This window comes from Entelurus aequoreus, linkage group LG06 (assembly GCF_033978785.1).
Source record: "Entelurus aequoreus isolate RoL-2023_Sb linkage group LG06, RoL_Eaeq_v1.1, whole genome shotgun sequence".
NCBI lineage: Eukaryota > Metazoa > Chordata > Actinopteri > Syngnathiformes > Syngnathidae > Entelurus > Entelurus aequoreus.
Genome location: NC_084736.1, coordinates 78072692 through 78085291, shown reverse-complemented (window position 1 = coordinate 78085291; position 12600 = coordinate 78072692). Strand labels below are relative to the sequence as shown.

At 44.4% G+C, this 12600-nt stretch overlaps 1 protein-coding gene across 2 annotated transcripts in view; it reads left to right on the top strand.

Annotated features, from left to right (window-relative positions):
- kat6a (K(lysine) acetyltransferase 6A) overlaps positions 1–8250 on the top strand; it is a 107208-nt gene extending 98958 nt beyond the window's left edge. The window contains exons 15-17 of one of the 2 annotated variants that reach the window (XM_062051597.1): positions 122–820; positions 2589–2847; positions 2947–8250. In XM_062051597.1, the coding sequence (XP_061907581.1) occupies positions 122–820; positions 2589–2847; positions 2947–6269 (4281 nt within the window). In that variant the 3' untranslated portion in view covers positions 6270–8250. Of the gene's footprint in view, positions 1–121; positions 821–2585; positions 2848–2946 lie in introns of both variants that reach the window. The other variant, XM_062051596.1, reaches the window with a different exon arrangement.
- Positions 8251–12600: the final 4350 nt, after the last annotated feature.

Sequence of the window (12600 nt, the reverse complement as noted above, 5' to 3'; positions counted from 1 at the left end):
GGTTATAAATATCTGTTAAAAGTCGAAAGCGCTGTCTGAAATGCATCAAAAACTGATAGGTAATCTTTCAAATTTGTCCTTCACTATTAGGTCTTGACATTTGTTTTTGTTTTGTTAATAGGTCAAGCCAAGTCACAAGCTTCCATCAATGTCTTGGCACGTGTTTCAAGCCAAGAAGAGAGAAGAGGAAGAGGAGGAAGAGGAAAGCAAGGGCTTTCTCGGGTTTCCAGTCAGCCAAAGTTCTCCAACATCACCTCCAATCTGTCGTTCACCTGCCCCACAACCACCTCGACCACCCCTGCCGACAAATGGAGAGCGCAGACCCCGTGGCCGTCCACCCAAAAACTGGCCTTGGGGTAAAGGCGTGAAAGACTGCCTGCGAGTTGGACGCCCACCTAAGGTCCGCCCAATGGAGGAAGAGGACGAGGGCGATGAGAAGACGGAGGAAGGAAAACCGGAATCGTCTCCATGTCCCCCCTCACTTTTCTCATTGGATAGAAAAGCAGAGCCCACAGACTTTCACACAACGGACATGGCCAGACACCCCGCCGTAACCCCCACTCGAAGAGGGCGCCCTCCAAGGAAAAAGAGAGGCCCCAAGCCTAGACAGATGGAGGAACACGGTGATGGGCCAACGCAGCTTCCTGGAGTTTCCAGGCTGAATGATTCTCCTCTTGTCAGGAAGAGTGGCTTTAGTGATAGCAGCGAAGAAGATGAGGAAGATGATGACGATGACGACGACGACGATGATGAGGATGGGGAGGGTAGGGAAAGCTCTCCACCCATTCTGACAAAGCCTGCTATGGGCCTCAAATGCAAGGTACAAAACAAACTGCTTCTATTTATTCATGTTATTTGTGAAGTGACAAATACATTCATTGTAGCCATTATGATTGGGTAGGTTAGGTTAGGTGCTTCATTCATTCTGCATGAAATTGCAATGTAGTCTCTTGCTCTCACACACATAGGCGTCAAAGTATGGTGGACCCTGGGCTCTTGTAAAGGTGGGAGATTTTTTAGTCTGCCATTTAACCCTTGTGTAATGTTCATATTGTTGTTACTCAGCCAGCGTTTGTGGGTCTGATGGATCCGTTGCATTTTGTGGCTTTTAATGCCCCACAATCAAACACTTTTATGTTAAAATACTGAACAGATGTTTATTGGGATAAGGTAAACATCTGTTCAGTATTTTAACATAAAAGTGTTTGATTGTGGGGCATTAAAATCCACAAAATGCAACGGGTCCATCAGACCCACAAACGCTGGCTGAGTTAAAAACAATATGAACGTTGCACAGAAAATTTATCTGCCAGTTTCTGCATCCCACAAGGATTCTTCTTTTGTGTTTCTGCACCTGCGGTTCCCACACAAGGTTGCAACATTGTTTGTCAAAACTGTCTGCTCTCATTTTCTCACACATTTGACCCTCTGATGTTCTGTGTACCTACACTCTGTCCTCCTCCTTTCTAGGCCTGCTGTGTGTGTGGGTGTGATTGCGTGTGGTACACAGAACATCAATTTCCAAACTTCCATTATATATATATATATATATATATATATATATATATATATATATATATATATATATATATATATATATATATATATATATATATATATATATATATATATATATATATATACACACTACCGTTCAAAAGTTTGGGGTCACATTGAAATGTCCTTATTTTTGAAGGAAAAGCACTGTACTTTTCAATGAAGATAACTTTAAACTAGTCTTAACTTTAAAGAAATACACAATATCTACATAGGTGTGTAGAGGCCCATTTCCAGCAACTATCACTCCAGTGTTCTAATGGTACAATGTGTTTGCTCATTGGCTCAGAAGGCTAATTGATGATTAGAAAACCCTTGTGCAATCATGTTCACACATCTGAAAACAGTTTAGCTCGTTACAGAAGCTACACAACTGACCTTCCTTTGAGCAGATTGAGTTTCTGGAGCATCACATTTGTAGGGTCAATTAAACGCTCAAAATGGCCAGAAAAAGAGAACTTTCATCTGAAACTCGACAGAATGAAGGCTATTCCACAAAATTGTTTGGGTGACCCCAAACTTTTGAACGGTAGTATATATATATATATATATATATATATATATATATATATATATATATATATATATATATATATATATATATATATATATATATATATATATATATGTATGTTCTAGATATGTTAATCCCATCTTTAAAAAGTCACACAACTAATTAAGGTTTTAATTAAATTCATATGAGTTTTTTAGTGCATATAAACACTCCAAGTGTGTGTGTATATGGCTTGACAACATTGAGTTTAGGGTGGGATGGGGGTTCTTTTAGGAGTCTTGTACATAAACATCCACACAAACATGAGATTAGATATATTAAAAATCAACATTGTAAAGTTACTGCAAACAAGATTATTAAATTGGTCACCTATTGATATTGACAAAAGCACCAACATTACTAAAGGTTTTGAAAAAAATAACTTTCTCGATTGGTTGAGAAAATTTGAAATATAAAGAAGTTAATAAAACCTCGATTTGCATTTGATTCTGATTTCCCATTTTGTTTTGCCCAGAAGCCATTGAGAAAGCGTCGTTTTCGCCAGCGCAGCCACCCTCACAGCAGCGTGGTGACAGAGACCATTTCTGAGACCACAGAGGTTTTAGATGAGCCCTTTGTGGACTCTGACTCAGAGAGGCCCATGCCGAGGCTTGAGGAGGAGACACCCGTAGGCCACCCCCTGCGCCGCTACCCTCCAGCCCGCTCTGCACTTAGATTGTCAGACCCTACTTCCAAAAGGGGCAGACACTGCAGTCTCTCAGATTCAGAGGAAGATGGTGGGTAAAGGACTTTGTTGAGTCCTAGTTAACTATATAAACATGGTTATCTATGTAGTTTTATGTCACACATGTTCATTTGTATATTTTTGTTTGCAGAGCTTACTGCCATGCTAAACCCTGTGGCTGAGTTGCCAGCAGGACCATCTGCAAATCTAGTTGCCAATCCTGAGGTCCCAGCCAAGAAGAAAAAAGGCTGGCCTAAGGGAAAGAGTCGTAAACCACTGCACTGGAAGAAACGGGGACCTGGAAGGCCACCTGGAAGTGGAGCCAACCAGCGAGCGGCTGCAGTAAGACTTGTGAGTGGGGTGGCGACACCCCCCAAAATCAAGATGAAGCCCGGTCGCAAGCCTCGAAGTTGGTATCTGCAGCGGGCCCAAGAGGAAGCAGATAAGCAGGAGCAGGAGAGACAAAGACTGTTAGAGCAGCAGCTGGACAAAAATGTTCCAATGCTTTCAATAGATCAACACAGCAAGCGGGTTTCCAGGTTCACCTCTAATGACAAAGAAAAATACTCTGACGAAGAAGACTTTCTCCCTACGCCTGTGGAGCCAAAGGTCCCTAAAAGGAGAGGGAGACCACCCAAGAATCCTGGTCTCCATCAAGCACCGCCACCTGTACCAAAGCCACCTCACACCTCTGAGCCTGAGGAAGCAGAAGAAGAGGAGGAGGAAGCTGAGTCAGAGAGGGAGGAGAACAAATCAAGTCGTCCACTGTCCTGTCCTTTGTCGTCTCCTTCTTCTTCCATGTCCAACCCAGGGCCTAAGGCCCAACAGTTCCGCCCTCAGGATATTGATAATGGTGAAAGGGAAGAAGACGACGAGGAAGAGAAAAGAGAAGAAGGGGAATTTGAGAGCCCGGGAAGTGGTGATCTTACTATGTCTAGGCGAGCAACAGCTACACCGTGTTCAGGAAGCCGGCGAAGTGAGGACCATGATGCAGATGATGAAGGGGACGGACACCTAGAAGAGAAAAGCAGTAGCAGCAGCAACATTAGTAAGAAAAGAAAAAGCCAGGAGTCAGAAGATGAGGAGGATGATGAAGACGAGGAGCCTGCTTCCCATGCAAGCTCACCTCCAGTCAAAGAAGAACCACAAGGCGGAGAGGCTTTTTTAGACATGGAGAACAGCGTGGCCCGGGACTATGTCAGCAAGCAAGAGGAGGAAGAAGAGGAGGAGGAGGAGGAACAACAGCATGAAGAGGAGTCACAGGAGTCCAAGTGCAGGCCCTCCTCCAGTGATCCACAGCAGGAGGACAGGCGGCGGAGAGAGCAGGAGGAGTCTGCTGCCGCCGCCGCAGCTGTGGAAACTGTTACGGCCATGTCTGTTCCCTCGGAACCTATGGAGCTTCAGCCTTTGCAAACGGAGGATAAGGATGTCGCACTGTTAATAGAACCCCCACAGACACACTCCCACGCCCAATCTCATCAGCACTCTGACTTCAAAGAGGAGCTGGGTCACCATCATTCACATCATCCCCATCACCACTCCAATGAACTTGACCTGGAGACAGTCCAGGCCGTCCAGTCTCTGACACAGGGGGAAGCTCAAGATGAAGAGACTGAGGCTCATCATGGTGCTTACCAGGACTGTGAAGAGACACTTGCAGCTTGTCGGACTCTACAGAGTTATAGCCACACAGGGGATGCTGAGGAGGAGGCCTTGGCGTTGGTAGAGGAGTGTGGGGCCTCACAACACAGCAGCCCAATGCCTAATCCCCCAATTGCCCCCTTGCCCAGTCAGTCTGTGCGTTCGGTGAACAGTCCAGGATTGCCTTCTGCCATCATGGACACAACTCCAGCTGGCCAGAGAGGAGGGACGCCGGGCCCCACTGCAGCAGGTGGAAGTGGTGGTGGAACTGGAAGTGGGTACACACAGATCACCCCAGAACACCCCAGTTCTTTGTCTGCACCCTCTCAACAGAACATGGAGACGTCTCCAATGATGGATGTCCCATCTGTATCAGACCATTCGCAGCAAGTGGTGGACAGCGGCTTCAGTGACCTCGGCAGTATCGAGAGCACTACGGAGAACTATGACAACCCCAGCAGCTATGACTCCACTATGGGCGGAGGGGGCAACGGAACAGGCAATGGGGGTAACGGAGGGGTAATATCTGTCCCAGGGGCTTCTTCAGCTTCTTCATCTGCCGCCTCTTCGTCTAGCTCAGCCACCCAGTCGTCCTCCCAGTCCAACAGCTGTTCCTTTGTGCCAGCTCCCAGCCTGACATCTTCCACAGGAAATGGAGGCTCTCAGCATGGAATGGGAAGCTGTAGCCTCATCCAGCAAACCGGATCTGGTGCCAACAACGGTCCCGGAAGCAGTAATGCAGTAACTGTGCCCCAAGCCCCACCTCGCCCTCACCCATCTAACACCCCCGGTTGTGGTATTAAGTCTCCCCAGAGCTGTGGCGTTATTGAGAGGCCTCCAAGCACTAATCAACAGCAGTCACAGTCGTCCCAAAAAAAGGTCACACAGCAGCAGCAAGCCTCCAACTCCCAGCCTCCATCCTCGGCCCCACCCTCTCAGCAGCCCCTTTCCCAGTGTAGCATGGGTAATGGCTTTGGCTCCACTCCCATGATAATGGAGATTCCCGAGAGTGGAGGGGGAGGTGGTCGTACCCTGTATGAGCGTATGGGTCAGGATTTTGGCACAGGGGGTTACACCCAGCCCTCTGCAACATTCAGCCTGGCCAAACTCCAACAGCTCACGAACACTATCATGGACCCCCATGCCATGCCTTACTCTCACTCGGCCTCCGTTACCTCCTACGCCGCCAGTGTGTCACTCTCTAATCCTGGGCTCGCCCCCTCTGCCCACACTCCCATCCCCCAGGGCCAGTCCACAATGACTCCACCCCCTAACCTTAGCTCCGGCTCCATGAACCTGGGCTCCCTGCAGCTGCAATGCAACATGCCCACCACCAACATCAGTCTCGGCCCCCCACCGCACACGCAGCGGCTGCAGGGCCAAATGGCAACCGTCAAAGGCCATATCTCCATCCGCTCTAAAGCCACTCAGCAATTGGCGCCAGCCACGCACCAACAGCAGCTCTACGGGCGCAGCTCGGGGGCAGTGGCCATGCAGGGCACACCTCGCACCTTGGCTGTTCAACGCGGCATGATGCCAAACCTCATGCCTACGCCAGCTGCGTACAATTCCATGAACATGACTCCGCTCAATGCCATGTCAGCTGGCTACCGAATGCCCCAACCAATGATGAACAGTGGTTACCACGGTAATCCCCCTTACATGAATCAGCCAGCTCAGTATCCCATGCAAATGCAAATGGGGATGATGGGTGGGCAGGGTTACCCCCAGCAGCCTATGCAGCCAAATCACCATGGCAACATGATGTACACAGGCCCCTCTCATCATAGCTACGCTGGCGTCCCGAAACAGTCGCCGTACATGAGCAGATGAAAAGCGGCAGAGTGGAAAAGACTCGACGGGGCCACGGCTGACACTCGCCGTACTCTTTGTCACACTCTCCAGTGCTGCGGAAAGCACCAGAAGGAGGTGAATGCCAACAGAGAGACTCTTTGGGTTTCCGGTTTTTCTGTGTAATCATAGTGGTAGTTTCTCATAGGAGAGACCAGGTGTGTCCATGGACCAGGCCAGGCGTACACAGTCCCCGCAAACTATTCCTCTTGACGTGCACGGTGGAGAAAGGGGAATATACACAGAAAATGACATAACCGGATACGTTCTTGTTTGTCCGACTGCAAACGATAAAAGATCTTTATCGGATTATTTTCATCCATGCACACAATCTTTCGACATAGGAAGCCTTACCTTAAAAAAAAAAGAGAAGCATTCTCGTTCTGTTAAACATGTTGAACTTTATTTTTCTTTGTTTTGGAATATCCTTGTGCAGGCAGGCCTCTTAAATGCTTCAGTCTTTATACGTGTGACATCTCCACGGCCGGCCCCCCCGTCAACGTGGAAAAGCGAAAGGGCCGGGCCTTCTGCGTGTAGAGGTTTTCAGCCATGTTTCTGTCTTCCTGGGTGGACGGCATCGTACCAAAAACACTGCAGCGACACACGGAGAGTAGGCAAGCATTTTACTGTCTCGTCCATACGTAAAACAATAGCATTATGTTTCAGTCTTCTTCCGCTCTGAGAAGTATAGATGTAAATATTCCGGTACCACACACACACATAGACTGGCTAGCTCTCGCCTAGGAATGTACAACCTTCAGCTTTCTACGTTTTCCACACTCCACTGACCGTCGGTGTCCGACGTCTACTTCTTCGGCAATGAAAAATAAGAGCAACTGGTGAAGGAAACGCGGTTAACAATTAGCCAACTCCCCCCCCCCAAAAGGGTTGATGACCCACAGAGGTGGAGTGTCAGCTTATGAAGTGTGTATTCTGTTAAACATGTATTTTTTTATATATATATATTTTATTTTCTCTCAACTTCTGTTTGCTAGAGATACCGCGGTAAACAGCCTTTGTAAAAGGTGCACCTAAATGCCTGGTGTAGTGCATGGCTTGGCCCACACAGAGGCACACTCGTATGGAAGCAGGGTCAGATCTTTGTTGGGTTACGGCGTCGAAACGGCTCGGGTGGAACGTTCCGCCTTGTTGCTCCATGTACCAGTATTCAACATCAAAAGAGGAGTTTTTGTTTTGTTTTGTTTTCTGATACATCTGACATTGCATACTTTATTTGTGTCTATTGTTCTGTTCTGAACTTTTGTTTTCTTTCTGAATTTTATCAGAGTGGGCAGCTTTCTATTACAACACGAGCTGACTCTTTTGGACTTTAGAAAAGCTGTTGTAGAGAACACGTTTTTTTTCTATAATATAAAAAGGAAATTCTGACATTGACATTGGTACTGTCATTTTTCCCCCCCACTTCTGTTTCAGGAAAAAACAAGAACCACATATTTTTTAGCTCACATCTTGGGGTAATGATTACTAAAGAAATTCAAAAGAACAAAAAAAAAAAATATTTTCACTTTTACTGACTTAAAGATGCCTTTAACCTCTCCATTCCATCTCATCTCTAGAGTTTTTCTATCTTTGTGTAGTATATTAATGATATTTTAAACAAAAAGGACTACAAATATCTAAAGGTCACTTGGCATTTTTTTTACTTGTGTGTGTGTATAGGATGACTTCCTTACATTAAAGAGGCATGTAAAAATAAGCTCCGTATATTTCTGTCTGTTTATATCGCTTCCCTTTTTGTATCCTTTGGAATTGTACATGTTGCATTGTATGCTAAGAGAGAGTGCAAAATGAACAGAGGAGTGCAGTGCTGTGCTGTGCTCAGCGCCCTCAACTCTCTTCTGTCTCTGTATGTATTTCCATTTATTCACCCCCTCCTCCCCCCAACCCTTTCTTAGCAAGAACTCTGTACATTTTAACATAAAATGAAAATAAATTATGTTGAGCCATTCATGTTTCTCTTGAAGTTTTTAAGTTCCCATAAAATGCTGTCTCAGGACAACCACTGGGGGTGGTTGCAAGCAGCAGGAACGTCATTATTTTTGTCTACACTCTAGTATTCATGTCAGGATGATGCACAAGACTGCAGCTAGGTGGCACCGTGGTAAATTGTCAGGTTCAAACACTGTTGACATCTTTTAAACAGACAAGAAGCAAGGAACCATGTTGAGACAGAGTTCAATTTAGCTCATGAGGAGAATGCATGGAGCTGCACACTTAGTCACAGTCTCGCCCTACACTCTAAGGTACAGCTCCCGCGTCCCTCTATTTATTCAGGAGTTCCCCAGTCAACATCACTGAGGCCGCCTCTAAAAAGGGGCAGTCACATATATCATGCAAAGCAGCTCCAGTACGCACAATACGTGACGGAATGTGCCGGGGGCCTTGTGATTTCGCCTTGTCTCTGCTTCGTCTGCGTGCTGTCGTCTTATCTTCGTTGAGGTCCTTGAAGTCCTCGGCTGTTAGCGGGCTAAAACAAAGGTAACATCTGCGGCTGAGGCCACCCCTCAGACAAGAAGTTTTTGTCCTTGCACAGATAGGAAAAGTACAGCTTGATTGTGAAGAGTATTTCTGGTCTTGTCATCCTCGTCCGGACAGAAGGATGACACGGCAGTGCGGCCGGATCAAAGAAGACGTCGAAGACGCTTTGCCGAACCAAAAATTGCTTTGTTACGAGCGAGCGTCATTACACAGGACTGCAGTTCCCTGGAGGAGGTCAGGTCAAGAAAATGAGGCACTCCTAACTTGGAGAAGCCAAACCATCAGTTTTATATTCTTCCTTCCTGTCTCTGGGTGTGTGTGCTAAGTCAGGAGAGCACATCCTGACCATAAAAGGAGATGTTCGTGTATAAGTGTCTGGAAAACAACTGCTTTGAGTCATAACTCAAATGTTGGCGTTGAGCTAGACTGGTAGTCTTTTCTCAAGGATATGGTTATCACTTTTGCATTCCGAAGTCCCAATTAGAGCCTCTTTTCCTACGAGAAGTGATCCAATCCACCTGCGAATATCAAACTAAGGGGCCTTATCTTATGTGCTCAAAATGAAATACCACTGTTTGATTAAACGTGGTGGTTTGCTTTCTCCATATGCAAAACATAATATGAGTTAATTAATTCACTTCAATAGCCTAATGCAACTTACTACTGTATCGGTATAAAACAATTTCATTACCGCCATTCCACCGAATCTGTAAAATTGTTTTTTCAAATACACATATTGAACTACTTCAAATGTGTATTGTCCCATCCAAGACAACTCTGCATCAAGGGTTGGAATTGTGTGTTAAACCACCAAAAATGGATTCCCGGGCGTGGCCTCCGCTGCTGCTCACTGCTCCCCTCACCTCCCGGGGGGTGAACAGGGGGATGGGTCAAATGCAGAGGACAAATTTCGCCACACCTAGTGTGTGTGACAATTTTTTAATGTTTTATTTGTTTTGTTTTTTAACATGGAATTGAGTCTACTCTGTAGTGTTTGTTCCTATTATATTGCTGTTATTTTATCAATCAGAAGATTAAATAAATAATAAACAAAATTACAGGATGTTATTAATGTCATTTGCAGAAAATAAATAAAGCATTAATTCGGGTTTTTTGATTGATTGAGACTTTTATTAGTAGATTACACAGTACAGTACATATTCCGTACAATTGACCACTAAATGGTAACACCCGAATACGTTTTTCAACTTGTTTAAGTCGGGGTCCACGTTAATCAACTCATGGTAAAAGGTAGGAATGTGCAATGGTAGACCAACAACATTTTTGACAATAAAAACATGATGGTAATAATCCACATTTTGTATCATTGACATCGATAATAACACGGAAGTGCCGCCGCTGTCTGAACAAGGCACGGGAGCTCCGCCCCCAATGCGCGCTCCCGCGGCGAGCGACACCAAATATTTCAGGCACGCTGAATTTCGCCCGACACCGGAGCCCATAGACATGTTATAAGTAGACGCAGCATTGGCTGCTGTGACGCGAGAAATTGGGCCGCCATCTTGAAGTGGTGATGAGGAGCCTAAACTGACAGTTGACAGGTAGAAAACAAAGATGCCGGACTGTTGAAAATAGGAATCGGGGGACTACTTTTCACAAGTAAGATTTAACATTAACGTACTATTGGTTGTATTTTGTGAAAATAATATTACCACAGAGTTGAGAAGGAGCAAAGATCTTCAATAGTACTGAAATCGTCGCCGCTAGCAAACAAGAGTATGACCATAATAGAATTGCTTGTCAATGATATTAATTACATTTAAAAATGTCATACTTGAATAACAAAGTTGAAATTAATGATGAAGATAAAGATTGTAAAAGCCAACAGGGGTGAAAGTTAGGACCATAGTCCAGATTGTGTGTGTGTGTGTGGGGGGGGGGAAATTGATTTACATGGAATTGATTTACTCTGTAGTGTTTGTTCCTATTATATTGCTGTTATTTTATCATCTATCAGAAGAATAAATAAACAAAATTACAGGATGTTAATAATGTCATTTGCAGAAAATAAATAAATCATTAATTCGGGTTTTTTGATTGATTGAGACTTTTATTAGTAGATTACACAGTACAGTACATATTCCGTACAATTGACCACTAAATGGTAACACCCGAATACGTTTTTCAACTTGTTTGAGTCGGAGTCCACGTAAATCAATTCATGGTAAATTGGTAAACAATCATATGGACAGTGGCAATTGTTGCGTCTGACCAGTTCTTCCTCTGGTCAATCCCAAGTTCTTTCGATGACATATATGCTGAGTAAGAAGGACCATCAAGACAGAATTGGAACATTTTCAAGTTTATACTAAAGCTTTAGGAGTTCAACTCAACCAATACATTCATATCGGCTGCTCTAGTTGATCTAACATTCAAACAGGAAGAGACCACTTCTTGAATACGCAAACGGCCCCCACCCTCTCCAGAAAGGAATACAGGCTCATTGTTCTACTACGGATAAGATATAAGGGAGTACTCCAACTCCTACATTCCAAATCTTCAAGGTAACACACACAGTTTACTTGCGGACATAAAATGGAAAAATAGAAAAGAGTACAAATGGAAAAACACTAGCTGCTTCAAACATGACTATGAATAAAAATAAATAACTCTTAAACATATATATGCATTCTTCACACTATACAGTATTATACAAGTGTAAGTTTAGTCTAGCTTTCCAACCCAAGTTTTATGCAGGATATACGCATGTATATATAACCTAATCATATTGTTTCTTCAACTTAAAAAATAGCTGACCATTTTTTTCCCCACTTTTCTGGGATTATATTCCCAGTTTTGATCTCGGACGTCTGCTCACTTTTAGCATATAAGAATATTATATTACTGTTAAGCAAACTATGAATAATAAAACACGGCAAAACATGTGTCCTTTATCATAGCTACACGTATGACAAAAAAAAAACTGCGTGAAAATCAGTGGTATTCAGTGAGGTAAGATTAATTAAATGCGCTGACAGTTCATTGCTCCTGCCAAATGAATTGCACTGAGCGGAGCGGATCACCACTCCAAGATGGCGGCCCTGCGTCTCGTCAGCGCCAGTAGGCAGTAGCACTCGATGCTGCGTACCCTTATAAGATGTCCATGCCGGAGCCTATCCCAGCTGCATTCGGGCGGAAGGCGGAGTCGCCTCCTCATCGCAGGGCCAACACACACACAAAAAAAATTTTCACTTCAAGAAGATGAAATCTAAACACCAGAAACAAAATGTCAGACCCAATCATCAAATATATTCCCTGGGTCTTACATGACACCTGTTTAGTCCAATCATGGCAGAGTCTCAACACCACAACTTCCGTACTCTCGGCCAATAAATGCATAGACATCTTATAAGCAGACGCAGCATGGAGCGCTACTGCCTACTGCCGCTGACGAGACACGGGGCCGCCATCTTGGAGTGGTGATCCGCTCCACTCAGTGCTATTTCATTAATCTTACCTCACTGAATACCACTGATTTTCATGCGTTCTTTTGTCATACGTGTAGCTGTGATAAAGGACACATGTTTTATTATTCATAGTTTGCTTAACAGTAATAGAATATTCGTATATGCTATAAGTGAGCAGACGTCCGAGATCAAAACTGGGAATATAATCCCAGAGAAGGGGGGGGAAAAAAACGGTCAGCTATTTTTAAATTGAAGAAACAATATGATTAGGTTATATATACATGCGTATATCCTGCATAAAAATTGGGTTGGAAAGCTAGACTAAATTTAGACTTGTATAATACTGTATAGTGTGAAGAATGCATATATATGTTTAAGAGTTATTT